Source organism: Drosophila eugracilis, unplaced genomic scaffold (genome assembly GCF_018153835.1).
Source record: "Drosophila eugracilis isolate 14026-0451.02 unplaced genomic scaffold, ASM1815383v1 contig_1197, whole genome shotgun sequence".
Taxonomy (NCBI): Eukaryota; Metazoa; Arthropoda; class Insecta; order Diptera; family Drosophilidae; genus Drosophila; species Drosophila eugracilis.
Genome location: NW_024571981.1, coordinates 423892 through 442495, shown reverse-complemented (window position 1 = coordinate 442495; position 18604 = coordinate 423892). Strand labels below are relative to the sequence as shown.

Below are 18604 nucleotides of genomic sequence, written 5' to 3'. Positions count from 1 at the left end.
GCTCAGGAGTAACTTCTTCAACGACAGTGGTTACCTCGACTACAGGCTCAACAATGGGTTCAACAACAGGTTCAGAAACGACAAGCTCAACTTCTGGTTCTTGAACAGGATCAACCTTAGGTTTCTTTTCCTTCTTTGCCTTTTGCTTCTTAGGCTTCTCTTCCGTAGGTTTTGGATCTGCAGGTACATCGTCGGTTCGAGTCTCCGTTACTGTCGTGGTGACTTCTGTCTGAGAAACGATGGACGACCAGGAAAGAGGTTGCGATGGGGCTGCCTCACTAACTTCTTCAACGACAGTGGTCACCTCGACAACTGGTTCTTGAACACCAGGCACCTCAACAATTGGTTCAACGACAGGTTCAGGAACGACAAGCTCAACTTCTGGCTCTTGAACAGGATCAACCTTAGGTTTCTTTTCCTTCTGTGCCTTTTGCTTCTTAGGTTTTTCTTCTGTGGGTTTTGGTTCTGCAGGTACATCGTCGGTTCGAGTCTCCGTTACTGTCGTGGTGACTTCCGCCTGAGAAACGATGGATGACCAGGAAAGAGGTTGCGATAAGGCTACCTCACCAACTGAAGTGGGTTCCGGTTGTGGCTCAGGAGTAACTTCTCCAACGACAGTGGTTACCTCGACTACAGGCTCAACAATGGGTTCAACAGGTTCAAAAACGACAAGCTCAAGTTCTGGTTCTTGAACAGGATCAACCTTAGTTTTCTTTTCCTTCTTTGCCTTTTGCTTCTTAGGCTTCTCTTCCGTAGGTTTTGGATCTGCAGGTACATCGTCGGTTCGAGTCTCTGTTACTGTCCTGGTGACTTCCGTCTGAGAAACGATGGACGACCAGGAATGAGGTTGCGATGGGGCTGCCTCATTAAATAGAGTGGGTTCCGGTTGTGGCTCAGGAGTAACTTCTTCAACGACAGTGGTTACCTCGACTACAGGCTCAACAATGGGTTCAACAACAGGTTCAGAAACGACAAGCTCAACTTCTGGTTCTTGAACAGGATCAACCTTAGTTTTCTTTTCCTTCTTTGCCTTTTGCTTCTTAGGCTTCTCTTCCGTAGGTTTTGGATCTGCAGGTACCTTGTCGGTTCGAGTCTCCGTTACTGTCGTGGTGACTTCGGTCTGAGAAACGATGGACGACCAGGAAAGAGGTTGCGAAGGGGCTACTTCATTAACTGGAGTGGGTTCTGGTTGTGGCTCAGGAAAAACTTCTTCAACAATAGTGGTCACTTCGACCACAGGCTCAACAATGGGTTCCACAACAGGTTCAGGAACGACAAGCTCAACTTCTGGCTCTTGAACAGGATCAACCTTAGGTTTCTTTTCCTTCTTTGCCTTTTGCTTCTTAGGTTTCTCTTCTGTGGGTTTTGGTTCTGCAGGTACCTTGTCGGTTCGAGTCTCCGTTACTGTCGTGGTGACTTCGGTCTGAGAAACGATGGACGACCAGGAAAGAGGTTGCGAAGGGGCTACTTCATTAACTGGAGTGGGTTCCGGTTGTGGCTCAGGAGAAACTTCTTCAACGACAGTGGTCACCTCGACCACAGGCACCTCAACAATGGGTTCTACGACAGGTTCAGGAACGATAAGCTCAACTTCTGGCTCTTGAACAGGATCAACCTTAGGTTTCTTTTCCTTCTTTGCCTTTTGCTTCTTAGGCTTCTCTTCCGTAGGTTTTGGATCTGCAGGTACATCGTCGGTTCGAGTCTCCGTTACTGTCCTGGTGACTTCCGTCTGAGAAACGATGGACGACCAGGAAAGAGGTTGCGATGGGGCTGCCTCATTAAATGGAGTGGGTTCCGGTTGTGGCTCAGGAGTAACTTCTTCAACGACAGTGGTTACCTCGACTACAGGCTCAACAATGGGTTCAACAACAGGTTCAGAAACGACAAGCTCAACTTCTGGTTCTTGAACAGGATCAACCTTAGTTTTCTTTTCCTTCTTTGCCTTTTGCTTCTTAGGCTTCTCTTCCGTAGGTTTTGGATCTGCAGGTACCTTGTCGGTTCGAGTCTCCGTTACTGTCGTGGTGACTTCGGTCTGAGAAACGATGGACGACCAGGAAAGAGGTTGCGAAGGGGCTACTTCATTAACTGGAGTGGGTTCCGGTTGTGGCTCAGGAAAAACTTCTTCAACAATAGTGGTCACTTCGACCACAGGCTCAACAATGGGTTCCACAACAGGTTCAGGAACGACAAGCTCAACTTCTGGCTCTTGAACAGGATCAACCTTAGGTTTCTTTTCCTTCTTTGCCTTTTGCTTCTTAGGTTTCTCTTCTGTGGGTTTTGGTTCTGCAGGTACCTTGTCGGTTCGAGTCTCCGTTACTGTCGTGGTGACTTCGGTCTGAGAAACGATGGACGACCAGGAAAGAGGTTGCGAAGGGGCTACTTCATTAACTGGAGTGGGTTCCGGTTGTGGCTCAGGAGAAACTTCTTCAACAATAGCGGTCACTTCGACCACAGGCTCAACAATGGGTTCAACAACAGGTTCAGGAATGACAAGCTCAACTTCTGGCTCTTGAACAGGATCAACCTTTGGTTTCTTTTCCTTCTTTGCCTTTTGCTTCTTAGGTTTCTCTTCTGTGGGTTTTGGATCTGCAGGTGCATCGTTGGTTCGAGTCTCCGTTACTGTCGTGGTGACTTCCGTCTGGGAAACGATGGACGACCAGGAAAGAGGTTGCGAAGGGGCTACTTCATTAACTGGAGTGGGTTCCGGTTGTGGCTCAGGAGAAACTTCTTCAACAATAGTGGTTACTTCGACCACAGGCTCAACAATGGGTTCAACAACAGGTTCAGAAACGACAAGCTCAACTTCTGGCTCTTTAACAGGATCCACCTTAGGTTTCTTTTCCTTCTTTGCCTGTTGCTTCTTAGGCTTTTCCTCTGTCTTGATATGAATATGTTTTGCCTCTGAGCTTGAGTCTTCGTCCTGAGAAACTATAGCTGACCAGGACATTGGCTGAGATGGCTGTGAAACGATCGATGACCAAGAGTGGGATGGCGCTGATTCAACTTCCTCTGTAACATCAGGACTCAACTGCTGCTTTTCTTTTTCAGAAACAATAGTTACAGGTTCTTGGGCTGGAATGTTTTCTTGTTTCGATTTCTTATCCTTCCTTGCCTTTTGCTTCTTGTGTTTGCCATTAACAGCAGTTGAGAAGGTTTGTTCCTGATTGATGAAGTCTTGCACCACTTTAGATTTAATTGGTTCATTTTGTTTTTCAGGAACTTTTGTTTCAGTAGCTTGTGAAGTGACAGCCACAGTCTGTGCGACTATGGATGACCATGACATAGGTTGTGGCGCAGAATTTTCAGCAGCTAATTGAAGTTGTTCTGGTTCGTACACAATTTTACCATCATCGCTATAAGTGTTTACCTCTGGAATAGGTGTAACCACCTCAACTTCAGTTTCCATTTTAGCTGGTTTCTTTTCCTTCTTTGGCTTTTGTTTCTTGTGCTTATCAACCACTGTAGAGTTCTGTTCGCGCAAAATAAATTCGGGAATGTTCTGCTGTTCAGGTTGCTGAGTAGGGATTTCTTCAGCTTCTTCAATGTCGGTTGTTATTTTTGTGAAAGGTTCCTGAACACCTTGTCGGACAACGGAAGACCACAAAGTGTTACTCATAACATTTGCTTCAAATTTATTATTCAAATCTTCTTCAACCATTGATGACCAAGAGGTCGTAATTTCTTCCTTTGGCGATTCCTTTTTGTTTGGTTGCACTTCGTCTTCAGGACTCAGAATGGGAACTTCTTTAGGCTTTTTCGATTGTTTTTCCTTCTTGGTTTTTGTTTTTTTCAGGACTTCCGGAATTGTTTCTGATTCTTTTGTTTGTTTATTATCCACTTTGTTTTCAGTTGGGACTTCCACATTTTTCTTTTCTAAACTTATGAAATCAAGAGTATGCCTTAAGACATCAGCATACGACGAGTGCAGTTCCCACACATGAGGAGGTAAAGGCTTGATTTCAGGTTTCTCAACGTGCTTGCCATCTAATGGGATAGAAGTTTCGGTATTTGCTTCCTTGGTAACAGTAGAGATGCTTCTAATTGTCTTGTTTTCAGCAAAAATCGGGGTTTCAACAATCGGCTCAGTCTTGACTTCTTCCACGAATGTAACCTTCTTTTCTGGCTGAGCAGGTAGTTCCTCTTCATCATCAGAGAAATTCATGGGTTCATCCAGAACATCCATCCATGAGCTTGAAGAGTCGTCGACGGGCAGACCGGCATATGCGGGTTTCTTGGGCTCCTCAGGTTTCTTGTGCTCAGCAGAAGTAGAAGTTTCGTTGGAAGATTCAGTGGTAACTGTGGTGGTGGTGACTGTTGTGATCGTCTTAGTTTCATTCACAGTTGTAAACTCCTCCACCGGTACCTCCTTCTGAACCACTTCAACTGTCTTTACAATCTGTGACGTATTTTCAAAAGGAGCCAATGGAGTGCTTAATTCTGGTTGCTTGTCATCCATTTCAGCATCCTTATTGGTCTCGACGACAGTTTCAACATTAACTAAGTCAGATTCTTTAATGTCCTCTACGTCTTTAAATGGTGCCAACGGTGTCTTTTGTTCCTCGGGCTTTTGTTCTGGCTTGATCAGATTTCTTAGCTTGCTCATGAACATCGGTTTCACTGGTAGACTCAGTAGCAACCACTGTGGTGGTAATTGTTGTGATAATCTTGGTTTCATCCACAACCGGAGCTTCAACAATTAGCTCAGGCTTCACCGCTTCTTCGATAAGCGTCACTTGCTTTTGTGGCTGAGGAACTGGTTCTTCTTCATCGTCAGAGAAGTTCATGGGTTCATCCAGTACATCCATCCATGAGCTTGAAGAGTCGTCGACTGGCAGACCGGCGTATGCTGGTTTCTTGGGCTCCTCAGGTTTCTTCTCTGGTTCCTCAACTTTCATGGGTACGTCAGAAATAGCGATTTCACTGGTAGACTCAGTACTAACCACTGTGGTGGTAACTGTTGTGACAGTCTTGGCTTCATCCACAAACGGAGCTTCGACAATTGGCTCACGCTTGACTACTTCTTCGACGAGAGTTATTTCCTTTTGTGGCTTTGGAACTGGTTCCTCTTCATCATCAGAGAAGTTCATGGGTTCATCAAGAACATCCATCCATGAGCTAGAAGAGTCGTCGACGGGCAGACCGGCGTATGCTGGTTTCTTGGGCTCCTCAGGTTTCTTCTCCGGTTCCTCAGCCTTCTTGGGTTCCTCAGGAACATCCTTTTCTCTGGTAGACTCACTAGTAACCACTGTGGTAGTAACTGTTGTGATACTCTTGGCTTCATCCACAACCGGAGCTTCGACAATTGGCTCAGGCTTTATTACTTCTTCGACGAGAGTTACTTCCTTTTGCGGCTCTGGAACTGGTTCCTCTTCATCATCAGAGAAGTTCATGGGTTCATCCAGAACATCCATCCATGAGCTCGAAGAGTCGTCGACGGGCAGACCGGCGTATGCTGGTTTTTTGGGCTCCTCATGTTTAATGGGCTCAGGTGTAGTAGAAGTTTCGCTGGAAGTTTCAGTCGTAACTGTGGTGGTGGTGACTGTTGTGATCGTCTTAGTTTCATATAATGTTGTAGTGTCTTCAACTGGAACCTCCTTCTGAACCCTTTCAACTGTCTCTACAACCTGAGAGACATTTTCAAAAGGTGCCAGAGCAGTGCCTGTTTGTGCGTGCTCGTCTTCCTTTTCAGAACTCTTATTGGTCTTCACGATAGTTTCAGCCTGAACTAAGACAGTTTCTTCAATGTCCTCTACGTCCTTAAATGGTGCCAACGGGGTCTTTCGTTCTTCTGGCTCTTCAGATTTCTTGGCCTGCTCAGGAACTTCGGTTTCACTGGTAGAAACAACTGTGGTGGAAACTGTTGTAGTAGTCTTGGTTTTATCCACAATCGGAGCTTCAACAATTGGCTCAGTTTTCTTTTGTGGCTCTGGAACTGGTTCTTCTTCATCTTCAGAGAAGTTCATGGGTTCATCCAGTACATCCATCCATGAGCTTGAAGAGTCGTCGACTGGCAGACCGGCATATGCTGGTTTCTTGGGCTCCTCAGGTTTCTTCTCTGGTTCCTCAGAATTCTTGGGTTCGTCAGGAATAGCGACTTCACTAGTGGACTCAGTAGTAACCACTGTGGTGGTAACTGTTGTGACGGTCTTGGTTTCATCCACAATCGGAGCTTCGACAATTGGCTCAGACTGGACTACTTCTTCGATGAGAGTTACTTCCATTTGTGGCTCAGGAACTGGTTCCTCTTCATCATCAGAGAAGTTCATGGGTTCATCCAGTACATCCATCCATGAGCTCGAAGAGTTGTCGACGGGCAGACCGGCATATGCTGGTTTTTTTGGCTCCTCAGGTTTCTTCTCCGGTTCCTCAGCCTTCTTGGGTTCCTCAGGAACATCCTTTTCACTGGTAGACTCAGTAGTAATCACTGTGGTAGTACCTGTTGTGATAGTCTTGGCTTCATCCACAACCGGAGCTTCGACAATTGGCTCAGGCTTTATTACTTCTTCGACGAGAGTTACTTCCGTTTGTGGCTCAGGAACTGATTCCTCTTCATCATCAGAGAAGTTCATGGGTTCATCCAAAACATCCATCCATGAGCTTGAAGAGTCGTCGACGGGCAGACCGGCATATGCGGGTTTCTTGGGCTCCTCTGGTTTTTTGAACTCATCAGTAGTAGTTGTTTTGGAAGTTTCAGTGGTAACTGCTGTTATTGTTTTTGTTGTGATCGTCTTAGTTTCATTCACATTTGTGGACTCGTCAACCGGAATCTGCTTCTGAACCACTTCAATTGTCTCTACAAACTGAGAAACCTTTTCAAAAGGTGCCAGGGGAGTGCTAAGTTTTAGTTGCTTGTCTTCCTTTTCGGCATCTTTATTGGTCTCGACGATAGTTTCAGACCTAACCAAGTCAGTTTCTTCGATGTCCTTTACGTCCTTTAACGGTGCCAACGGCGTCGTGTGTTCCTCGGGCTTCGGTTCATCGGTTTTTGGGAGTTCATTTGTAATAGCAGTTCCTCCAGTAGTAACAGTTTTTGTCGTAATGGTGGTTGTCACAGTTTTGGTTACGTCAACAGAACCCTCTTCTGAGACGGTTGTGTTGTCATTGATCGACTTGGTTTCTTTGGGCTTTTCTTGTTTGGTTGATTTCATTTCTTGGATTGTTTCAATAATCTTGTTGATGTTTGCTTCCTCACCGTTTTCAGGAAGAAGTGGAATCTCAATTTCGTCTTCTATGAGTTCCTTCCACGATTTCTGTTCAACAACCACGTCTTCTGAACCATCATCAATCATTTCAGCCCATGATTTTTGCGATTTGTTTTCTCGAACTGGTGACCATTCTCGGTCTTCCAAAGGTTCCTCCAACTTTGGAGTGACTTTACGTTGAGAATCCGTTTTCGATTTCTGTGTTTCCGTTTTTATTGGTGGTGCCAGCCTTTCATATTCAATGAAATCAGTGACTTGATGACTAACAACAGAGGACCAGGAATGACCGCTTTCTTTCTGACGTTGACTTACATCTGGAGATGAAGCACGAACCTTCGCCTTTGCCTGTTTCTCATATCGATCTGCCTTAGCTTGCTGCTTTAAAGGTTCTAGTTGTTTTGGCTTAACCTCTTTTTTAGCTTTTGGTGCCAGGTCGGTCATATGATCAATTTGACTAGCGATCTTAGCCCAAGTAATTGTATTTTCATCTTGAGGATGTACAACCTCAACCACATCACTGTCATCAGATGTGGATTGAATGATTTTGGGCTCGCGAATTTCCTCTCTGATTTTACGCTTGTTAGTTTTTTCTGGTTGAGGTTTGGTCTCAGGCTTTATACTTTTGCGTTCTTTCCGTGGTTGGGTCTCCTCCTTGCGCTCCTCCTTATCAGCTTCAACTGGCTTCTTACGGGCAGCTATGTCATCAACCCACTCGCCTGGTTTCTTCACCAGAGATGCCCAAGAGAAGGAGTTTTCTGAGTTCTCGGTAGGTTTTACCTTTTCTGGTTCCACCTCACGCGAAACCACAATTTCTTCTGCCGGTTCACTACTGATCTCGAACTCGGGCTCTGCTACAATAATTGGCTTAGACTCTGCCTTGTTCTTGGCCTTCTGTTTCTTAGGCTTTTGAGGCTTTTCAGTGTCTTTTTTAACTGGTTCTTTTACCTCAGTTGAAGTAGCAACAGCGGTCTTGATGTGAGTAACAGTGTTGTCAATCCATTCACCTGGCCTCTTGACAAGTGAAGCCCAAGAGAATCCGCTGCTAGCTTCTGTCTTTTCATTTCTTGCTGGTTCCGGCTTTTTCTCAACTGGTTCAGGTGTAGCCTCCACTGGTACGGGTACAGCCACAGGCTCAGGTAACTCGTCTTCAGATGTGGTTGAGACTGGTTCAACAATTGGTTTCTTCGACTTTTTAGTTTTCTTAGCCTTTGTAGTCTTCTTGGGCTCCTCCTTTTCCTTTTGAAGAGGTTTTTCTTTGGTCAAGACTGGAGTGGAGGTAACATCTTTCTTTGCCACAGTTGTGTCGGACCATTCACCAGGTCTGCGAACAAGAGCTGACCATGTCAGTTCGGTGGTACTTGAAATATCTCTCTCGTCGGAAGATGGTTCCTTGGAACTTTCTGTTGTTGGCTTAGATAGTTCACTTTCTGTCGTAGCCTTAGACTGCTCGCTATCGCTATTTGACTTAGATTTGTCGCTTTCGCTGATTGGCGCTGCAAGTTCAACAACTTTCTCAACTGTCTGGCGTTTTTCAGGCTTCGTCTTCTTCTTGCGCTCTTTAGTTTTTTCGATGACTACAACTGGTGCGGTTACAGTATCCTTCTGGGTCTCTGACTCAGTAATATTGATAACATCACCAGTAACACCCGAGTTGAGTAAGACGTCAGCATAGGATTTTCCATCGCGGTTCTTGGTCCAAACATTTTCCACCTCTTCGACTACTTGAATCGGTTCCGGAATGTATGTCTCCTGAGCAGGTGGAACAGGAATCACTTCTTGCACTTCCACCTTCTTGTTCTGTCGCTTTGATGGTTTCGCTTTCTTGGGCTTTTGTTGTGGGACAATTGGTTGCTCTGACCTATTCCTTGGAATGAATTCGTTATACACTCTCTCATTTGCAAGGAACGTATGTGTTTGATCTGAGTAAGTATGCCTCAAATAGGAAGGCATAAACTCTGGAGCATCAGCTGATAAGTTGGAAGTGAAGCCAATGTTTCCTGTATTGGGAACTGTGTCCTCCAAAACGCTAGACCATGTATCAATAGGTTCCTCTATAGGTTTCTCCAGATGAGTTACTTGATCAACGACATCACTAATTGTCTGCGATTCCACGAAAGCCTCTTCAACTGGAACAAGGTCCTTATCGGTTTCATGTGCAGTTTTAGGCTCCTCGAGAATGGTGGTTTCAGTAGAAACAGTTGTGGTGGTAACGGTCTTGGTTTCATCAGCAATCGGAGATTCAACAATTGGCTCAGGCTTAACTACTTCTTCTACTACAGTTATTTCCTTTTGTGGCTCTGGAACTGGTTCCTCTTCATCATCAGAGAAGTTCATGGGTTCATCCAAAACATCCATCCAAGAGCTTGAAGAATCATCCACGGGCAGACCGGCATATGCTGGGTTTCTTGGGCTCCTCAGGATTCTTGAGCTCAGAAGTAGAAGTTTTGCTAGAAGTTTCAGTGGTAACTGTGGTGGTGGTAACTGTTCTGATCGTCTTAGAATCATTCACAATTGTGAACTCGTCAACAGGAACCTGAGAGACATTTTCAAAAGGTGCCAGAGGAGTGCCTGTTTCTGGGTGCTTGTCTTTCTTTTCAGCATCCTTATTGGTCTCCACTATAGCTTCAACCTTAACTAAGTCAGTTTCTACAATGTCCTCTACGGCCTTAAATGGTGCCAATGGTGTCTTGTGTTCTTCGGGCTTCTGTTCTGGCTCTTCAGATTTCTTGGCCTGCTCAGGAACTTCGGTTTCACTGGTAGAAACAACTGTGGTGGTAACTGTTGTAATGGTCTTGGTTCCATTCACAATGGGAGCTTCAACAATTTGCTCAGGCTTCTTTTGTGGCTCATGAACTGATTCCTCTTCATCGTCTGAGAAGTTCATGGGTTCATCCAGAACATCCATCCATGAGCTAGTAGAGTCGTCCACGGGCAGACCCGCATATGCTGGCTTCTTGGGCTCCTCAGATTTCTTCTCTGGTTCCTCAGACTTCTTGGGTTCGTCAGGAATAGCGATGTCACTGGTCGACTCAGTAGTAACCACTGTGGTGGAAACTGTTGTGGTAGTCTTGGTTTTATCCACAATCGGAGCTTCAACATTTGGCTCTGGGTTCTTTTGTGGATCTGGAACTGATTCCTCTTCATCATCAGAGAAGTTCATGGGTTCATCCAGAACATCCATCCATGAGCTAGAAGAATCGTCCACCGGCAGACCGGCGTATGCTGGTTTCTTGGGCTCCTCAGGTTTCGTGAACTCAGCTGTAGTAGAATTTTCGCTGGAAGTTTCAGTTGTAATTGTGGTGGTTGTAACTGTTGTGATCGTTGTGTTCGTGTCATTTACAGTTGTGGACTCGTCTCTGGGAACCGCTTCAACTGTTTCTGCAACCTGAGAGACATTTTCGAAAGGAGCAAGGGGAGTACTTAGTTGAGGTTGCTTGTCTTCCTTTTCAGCATTCTTAGTCTCCACAATAGGTTTAACCTTTACCAAGTAATTTTCTTCAATGTCCTCAACGTTCTTAAATGGTGCCAATGGTGTCTTTTGTTCCTCGGGCTTTGGTTCTGATTGTTCAGATTTCTTAGCTTGCTCAGGAACATCGGTTTCACTGGTAGACTCAGTAGTCACCACTGTGGTAGTATCTATTGTAATAGTCTTGGCTTCATCCACAACCGGAGCTTCAACAATTGGCTCAAGCTCTTTCTGCGGCTCTGGAACTGGATCTTCTTCATCGTCAGAGAAGTTCATTGGTTCATCCAGAACATCCATCCATGAGCTCGAAGAGTCGTCCACAGGCAGCCCGGCATATGCGGGTTTCTTGGGCTCCTCAGGTTTCTTAAACTCGCCAGTAGTAGAAGTTTCGCTGGAAGTTTCAGTGGTAACTGTTGTTGTGGTGACTGTTGTGACCGTCTTAGTTTCATTTACTGTTATGGCCTCTTCAACTGGAACCTCCTTCTGAACCACTTCAACTGTCTGTACAACCTGAGGGACATTTTTAAAAGGTTCCAGAGGGGCTCCGACTTGTGGTTCCTTGTCTTCCTTTTCAGCACTCTTATTGGTCTCAATGATAGTTTCAGCCGTGACCAAGTCAGTTTCTTCGATGTCCTCTACGTCCTTAAATGGTGCCAAAGGTGTCTTGTGTTCCTCAGGTGTATTTTCTTGATCATCGATTTTGTTGGTATCCTCGATAATTGTTGTTTCTTCAGATGTGGTTTCCACTTCTGAGGCTTCAAAAACTTTTTGTTTGGTTTCAGCCTTATTCAGGGCAATAATATCAAATTTGGGAACCTCGAAGTTATAAAGAGCAGAATCCTGTGTTGTTGTTGAACCCACGTCGGTAGTTGAAGTTTCAATTATAGTTTCTGTTTCATCGCCAAAGCTTACCGTCTTTGGAGGCAATACAGACTCAGCTGATTCGATTTCTTTCACTTTAGAATTGATTATGTGATAATTACCCTCAGCAATATTAAGTTTAGAAATGTCAAATTTGGGAATTTCAAATATTTTTTCAAGGGGAGAAATTTGCTCAATATTAGTGATTATATTCAAAGTGCTTACCGTGTTAGCCACAAATGCTTCAGCAATTAATGCGCTTGGTTTGGCAGGAACAGTTTGATTAGCAATATTAGTAGGAGCAGGACTTGACTGAGTTTCACATGGAATTTCTACTGGCACTTCTTCTTGGGTCGGAACAGGGGCAACAGCAACTTCATTATAAAGAATGTCTGCCTTGGATTGCTCAATCACCTTGACGGTAGAAATTAAGGACGAGTCTTGAGAAAGGGTTTCAAGCCAATTTTGTGGTTCTGGAATAGGACTTGGCTGAATATCAACCTTAACTTCTTCAATGATTGGAACAGGAGAAGTTTCCAAAACTGGCTTCACTTCTACAACGGACTCTTGACTCAAGTCTGTCTTAGTGTCTTCGATAGATGTAACACTAGAGATCACGGACTCTTTTTGGGAAACATTGAAAGTAACCGTTTCCTGTTGATCTAAGGGTTCAACTACATTGGTTAGTTTCTCAGCTACAGTGGGGACACTAATAACTTCATTACCTTTGCTTTCTCCTACAATAATCTGAACCGTTTCTTGCTTAATGAACTCTTCTGGAATGGCGGGACGCTTCTTTTTATCCTTCTTGGACAACTTCTTCTGAATATCCTCGAAAAGTTTTTGCTCTTCCGCGCTTAGTTCAGCAGGGACACTATCAGGGATCACTATTGGGGTGGGCTCTGGGGTCTTGACTAACTCTTCTGGTTGGGATGGTTTCTCTACTATCTCAGGAATGGGTTCTGGCTTGGACTGAACTGCTTCTGGGACTTCAGACTTGGACACTTCGACTACTTCAATCACTGTATTTTGACTACTCTCAGCTGTCCTTTGTAGGGATTCCACATTTTCAGTCACGGTCTCGGTCACCCGAAGACTAACCTCCGGAAAATCAAGATGCATTTTCACAATAGGTGTCTTCAGTTTCTCTTCATGGGTTATAAGGGAGATTTTTTGAACTGTACCCGGTGGATATGCACCGTCAATGCCTTCTCCCACGAAAAGAACATTTGTGCCATCTTCGGTTTCGAAGCTTCGTCGTTGCGTTGTCGTAAGTATCGTGTTCTTGGTAGTCGTCGTAGTAGTGGTAATACTATCCGTCTCGTTAATAGCCCCATTAGTCTTGCTTTCTGAATATTTTTGTTCACCGGACTCCGGCAATTCGACAGTATTTGTTTCGATGCCAATGACCTTCACCCCAGTCGTGCTATCCTTCAATCCTAACTGTTTGTTATCTAACTTCAGTTCGAAACTAGGCGTGACAGCAGGAGAGGTTGAACGCGAGGATACAACCGGACTAACTGATCTCTGATCTGGCATCTCTATGCTTGAAGTCACAATCACATCATTGGGTGTCTCGTTCTCGGTGAGAAGAATGCGTCCATCATTGGCTATCCTCTTGGTGATGCGCATCGTACGAATTGTCGTGGTTTTGATAATTGCACCGTCAATTTGACTAGATGTGGTTGAAGTTTCGCTCGGAACTTCCGAAATAGTTGGCGACGCTTCGCGCACAGTTACTGGATCACTGGCGGTGCTGGTCTCCTCCGTGATGGTTTCCCCATCTTCATTAAGTTTCTTCACGAGCTTCGTGGTACGCACAGTTGTTGTCTTGGTTACACCACCAACGGCCTCCTCAACAGGCTCTGCTGGTTCAGGTTTCTGGGTTTCCGATTCTGGAACATCAACGACACTAACACTCTGTTCCGCATTTTGGGATACTTTCTTGACAATTTTCGTTGTTCGCACAATTGTAGTCTTGATAACATCACCAACCCCAGAAGATTCAGGCTCAGGCACTGTAAGCTCCTCAATCGGAGCATAGCTATTAGGTTCCTCAATAACTGAGACTTCAGCAATGATTTCCTGCGTCTTAGTAGCATTCTGTTCTGCAGCAATAAAATCGGCAATTGTGGACTTTACTTGGCTAACCTGGGGCAAATCAAGAGGAGTTGCCGTGACTAGGAGCTTATCCTCAATGCCAATAGGTTCTTTCGGAACTTCTGGCAGCTTGACAGCTTCATCAACAACCACAAGTTCAACAGGGATCACTGGAACATCAGGTAGACTTAAAACGTCTTCCTCTGCTTCGTTAATAGTCTTGGCCACAGTTTTTGTTGTTTTTGTAGTTGTGGTCTTAGTAATGCCGTCGCTGTTGGACTCGGTTGTAACAGATTCAGCCACAATCGGAGCGTCTAAAAGGACAGTCTCGACAATTGGTAAGGAAGGCTCAGCTTCGCTGCTTGTCTCGCTGATATTTTCGCATTCATGGGAAATCTTCTTAACGATTTTGGTGGTACGTACAATAGTAGTTTTAATCACTCCACCGTCTTCAGGCTCTTCAACGACTGAAGGTGAATCGTTAGATGCCACTTCTAATGATGGCTCCGCTTGCACTTCCTCTACCTTGGGTGATTTAATGGTTTTAGTAGTTGTGGTTTTAGTTGTTCTGACCACGCCCTCATCACTTATTTCACGGCTATTTGTCTCTGATTTTTCTACCTTAGCAGGTTCGATGGCTTCCTGTGCTAGTTCGTAAGATCCCAGAGATGACGGTGCATCTGAATAGCTGGAAGAGGTCATCTCTTGACTTTCCTGCTGACTGTTGCTGATCTTTTTGACGATTTTCGTTGTACGAATAACTGTCGTCTTAACGAGGCCACTATCATCACTGACAATGTTTTGCTCAGTCGACGGATCGTTAGTATTATCCGTAGTAATTGCACTTGTTGTGTTCAGGGGCTCTGTGATTTCTTGTTGTGGTTCGACAATCTCGACAACCTTCTGCTCAATGGGAGCTTCTGGTTCCTTCTCCAATTTCTTTTGCTTTTTCTTATCCTTTCGCGAAGGCTTCTGCGGCTTCTTTTCCTCCTTTTCAGTTGCAATCACAGTCACAACTTCATTAGTCACTTCAGGCTCAGCAAGATCTTGCACCTCAACTGGTTTCTCCTGTTGAGTTTTTTCCTCAGCTTGTTTTAAGACTTCCTCAACCACATTATGTGCAGCATCCTTGATCACTTCCATTGAAGTCACAACAGTGGTCGGTAGCAGAGTAACATCACGCTCCACCTCAGGTTCATCTTCGAAGACTTCCTCAACAATTTCCTCTCCGTCTTCGGTGATACGTTTCAGGATGCGTTTTGTCTTGGTAATAACAGTCTTAGTAATCGATCCTTGCTGCACAATGGTGTCCTGTGTTGTAGAGAATCCAGTGACCTCAATGGGAACCTCACTTGTGGTGGTTTCAATCGTTGGCAGGTTGTATTGCTCAACGGAGATGTTTTCTTCGGGCAAATCATCAATGACATCCTCTTCCACGATCTCCTCCTTGCCATCTACAATACGCTTTACTATGCGCTTGGTGATGTGCTTGGTTATAGTACGAGTTGTGATGGTTGTAGTTCCACTTTCCGTTGAGATGGTATTAGTCGATGTGGTAACCGTAGGTTCACCCTCGATCATGGTCTCAGTAATATCGGTGGGGGCAACAGTAACTGCAACTTTAGGTTCCAGTTCTTGTTGAATGAACTGTTCTTCCTTTTCAGGGGTTATTTCAGGAATAGGTTCTACCAAAGGTTGTGATTTCTCGGTGACTTTAACTGTTTCCTGAACAGATACAATCGGCTCAGATACCACAGTGTTCTCTACAGTAATTGTTTTAGTGGTTTTCACTGTATTAACTTCCACTGGAGCAGATTCAATGGGTGTCGAAGGAGTTTTGATATCATCCTTTTTAAGTTCCTTCTTAGCTCGCTTTTTATCCTTCTTTGCGGGCACTGGAGGAGGAACTTCTGGTTGAACTTGCTCTGAGGATTCCACTACTGTCTTGGACTGCTCCATAGTTTGAACAACTTCCGTTGTTTCAATTACAGATGGTTGAACGATTTCCTTTTCAATAACAGGTTCAACGGTCTTCTTATTGACTTCTTGCTCAAGAACTGTCTTGGTCTTTTTCTTGTCCTTCTTCGAAGATACTGGAGCTGGAGCCGAAGGTTTAACTTATTCTACGTCTTCCACGACAGTAGTTTGGACAATCTCCTTTTCAACTGTTTTCTCAACAGCTTCAAGTGGAGCCTGGGGCTTCTTGCTTTCTACTTCTGATTTTGGCTCAATGACAACAAGCTTTGAAGATTCCTTTTTCACAATAGGGTCATTAGAAGGGATGCTGACAGTTTCCTGAACAACCGTCTTGACTTGTTTCTTCTCCTTTCGGGTTGGAGCAACAGGTGCCACTTCTGCAACTATGACTTCTGGCTTGGGAGCTTCCTTTTCCTTGACTGGTTTTTGTTTCTTTTCCTTCTTTGGGTGAGCTGGAGCTGATTCTCCTGGCTGAATGATCTCAACAGCGGGTTCCACTGATTTCGTTATCACAGTTGTCTCGACCACCGTTTCCTTTTTCTCCACAACAGGCTGGGCTAGTTTTTTATCCTTTTTAGATGGCACTAGATTAGCGGCAGCTGGTTCATCCTTTTTCTCCACAATTGGAATAATGGCCTCGCTATTTTTGGGTTTCTTTGATTTCCTTGGCTTTGGCTCAGGCTTAACTGTCTCTTCAACTATCGGAATGGGAGCTGGGGCATCCACAACTACCTTGGTCTCAACCAAAGCGACACCATTTCTATCCGGAGACTGGGATTTCTTGCCAGTCTTACCATCTTTCCTGGTACTCTGTTTAATAGGCAATGGTTCCGGTTGAGGTTCGTGCCTTACCCTCTTTGTTCGTGATGTTCGTGTATCAACATTTTCGAACTTGCGTTCCCATGTTGGCGATTTCTCGACATGTCTGGCATGCTGATTGGATTTATTGGTAAAGGTAGAAGTAGTTATCGTAGTCTGTTCCTGCTTGCGTTGCAAGGGCGGCGAGGACGTGAGGCGCACTGGGGTTGGTTGCTGACTGGATGGCTGGAAAACTGGATGTTGACTGTGGTGAAGACCAAAAAGGACTTCGGCGTAAGTGCTGCCTGTACTAATGTCCTGTTGCCGGACTTCATTATTGTTTTGCCTCTGAGGCCGGGGATGCACGGTGACAGTTTTTGGTACTTCTGGGATCTTGGGAACATCTGGGATTGCGACGACTTCTTGAGTCTGCTGCATTATCACAGTTGGCTGTGTCTGTTCGGAGACAATTGTGGTCTCCGTTACATAGCTTGTTGTCGTTGTTTGGGCCTTAATTTGGGGTTGGGGTTCGATTTGAGAGACTTTTGGCTCATCCAATGGTATGGTTTCGATAGCATCAACATCAAATTGACCGAAAGTAATATCCGGTCTCGGTTCATCCACCTCGAACTCCTGTGGCTCCACAGGTCGCAGCATATGAACATGTTCCTCAATATAGTAGGGTTCGCTTGGTACCACCGTTGATTGGATTTGCTGGGTGCTGGTGGTCAGAGGCTCTGAGGCACTCTGTTGAACCATCGATGCCAATGTGGTAACAACGCGATCCAGCACGCTGTTACCCGTGGCCGAGGCGAGTGTTGTGTTCTCTATATCGTAGGAATCAATCAGATAGGTCTGGCCAACAGTATCCTGTTGATATTCGTGCAAGGGTTCATTTTGCTGCTGCTGTTGTTGTAGGTATTCCTGTGAGTACTCAGCTGGTTGCTGGGCATAGTAGATCTGATTTGGATCTGCGGAATAGACCGCGGAATATGGTTCTGCCTGAGCAACCGGCTGGTAGTAACCTGCCAAAAGCTGATACTGCGTTGTCGCTGGTGGTACAGCCACCTGCTGATACTGTATGGGATACTGCATCTGCATAATCTGCTCGTAATAGTTCGGTTGCGTCTGCTGCTGCTGTTGCGGATCCGTGGCAGATCCTGTCACATAACTCCATTGGCCACTATCGGCCACGTTCTCGTACATTGTCTGATACAGTTGAGGATCGGGCTGCAAGTAAGTGGCTGCAATCTCTTCAGCAGTCATTGGCACTTCGTAGTTACTGAGGGATGTTTGTTGCTGTTGCTGTGGCTGCTGCAATTGTGGCTGCTGCGTGGAAGAATAATCAAGTTCAGTGCTGGTCTCGGTGATGTACTGTTCTAGTTGCGGTTGATGTTGTGTTTCTTTGATGGGCTCTGGTGCAGGCTCGGTTACGTAAATACCACCCGTAACTACTGTACTGGCATCTACCACATCCTGAATTGTAAGATCTGTACGACCCTGAGCCGGCTGGGCGGCTAGTTGTTCGGCCTTAAGGCGTTCAAGTTCCAATCCTCGCAAAACCTCGGCATAAGAGGTCGAGCCAGGTACCCACATGGGGCTACGAGATCTAGTCCGGTCATTGATTGGAAGGAAGAGTTCTTCATGCTGTTGTTGGGGTTGCTGATCCAATTGAATTTCGATTGCGGGTTGTTCTTGGGTTGGTATCACTGTAGCCTGGGGTCTTCGCCTGGGAGAGCGGCCACGACGTTCTGGCCGCGTTGGCTGCAGTTTCTTACCGGGATTCGCCTGATGATGGTATTTCTGCTCGCCTTCGATGAACTGAGTGTTAGGGTTGGTTGCCGTTGTCGTTGTGCTAGAAACTGAGATTTGGATATTCTCGCTGGGTGTTGGTGTTAAGCTGTTGTTGGCGCTCATAGGTGGCCGTGGAAATGGTGCTGCCACCGCCATTGAACTCGTATCGTTCTTGGCTTTCGGTCTCCTCACCGTGCGTACGTCTCGAAGTCGTTGTTGTGGTTGTCGTAACGGTTGTGATTGTTGTCTGATTCTGATTATCGTTCATTTGTTTCTGCCGGGTGGTCGTCGTCGTTTTTGCCGTTGTCGTTGTTGAGGGGTCTCGTTCTGATCGGGGAGGGTTTGTTGTTGGTTCATTGCCGCTGCTTACCGGACTCGCATGTCCCGACAACACTTCAGCATAGGT

At 45.4% G+C, this 18604-nt stretch overlaps 2 protein-coding genes across 2 annotated transcripts in view; both read right to left on the bottom strand.

Moving 5' to 3' along the window:
• Window positions 1–14590, bottom strand: part of LOC121530058 (titin-like) — a 43207-nt gene extending 28617 nt beyond the window's left edge. The window contains 3 exon segments of the mRNA XM_041818434.1: window positions 13–4582; window positions 4584–5557; window positions 5636–14590. Coding sequence (XP_041674368.1) covers window positions 13–4582; window positions 4584–5557; window positions 5636–9707 — 9616 coding nt within the window. The 5' untranslated portion in view covers window positions 9708–14590.
• Window positions 14591–14712: 122 nt separating this feature from the next.
• On the bottom strand, window positions 14713–18473 carry LOC121529971 (titin-like). Its single transcript, XM_041818134.1, has one exon. The coding sequence runs from the start codon at window positions 18352–18354 to the stop codon at window positions 15748–15750; it is 2607 nt and encodes an 868-aa protein (XP_041674068.1). The 5' UTR covers window positions 18355–18473; the 3' UTR covers window positions 14713–15747.
• Between the last annotated feature and the right edge of the window lie 131 nt (window positions 18474–18604).

Excerpts from the sequence above, each read along its gene's own strand:
- LOC121529971 (XM_041818134.1), bottom strand. The coding sequence starts at position 18,354 with ATGGCGGTGGCAGCACCATTTCCACGGCCACCTATGAGCGCCAACAAC.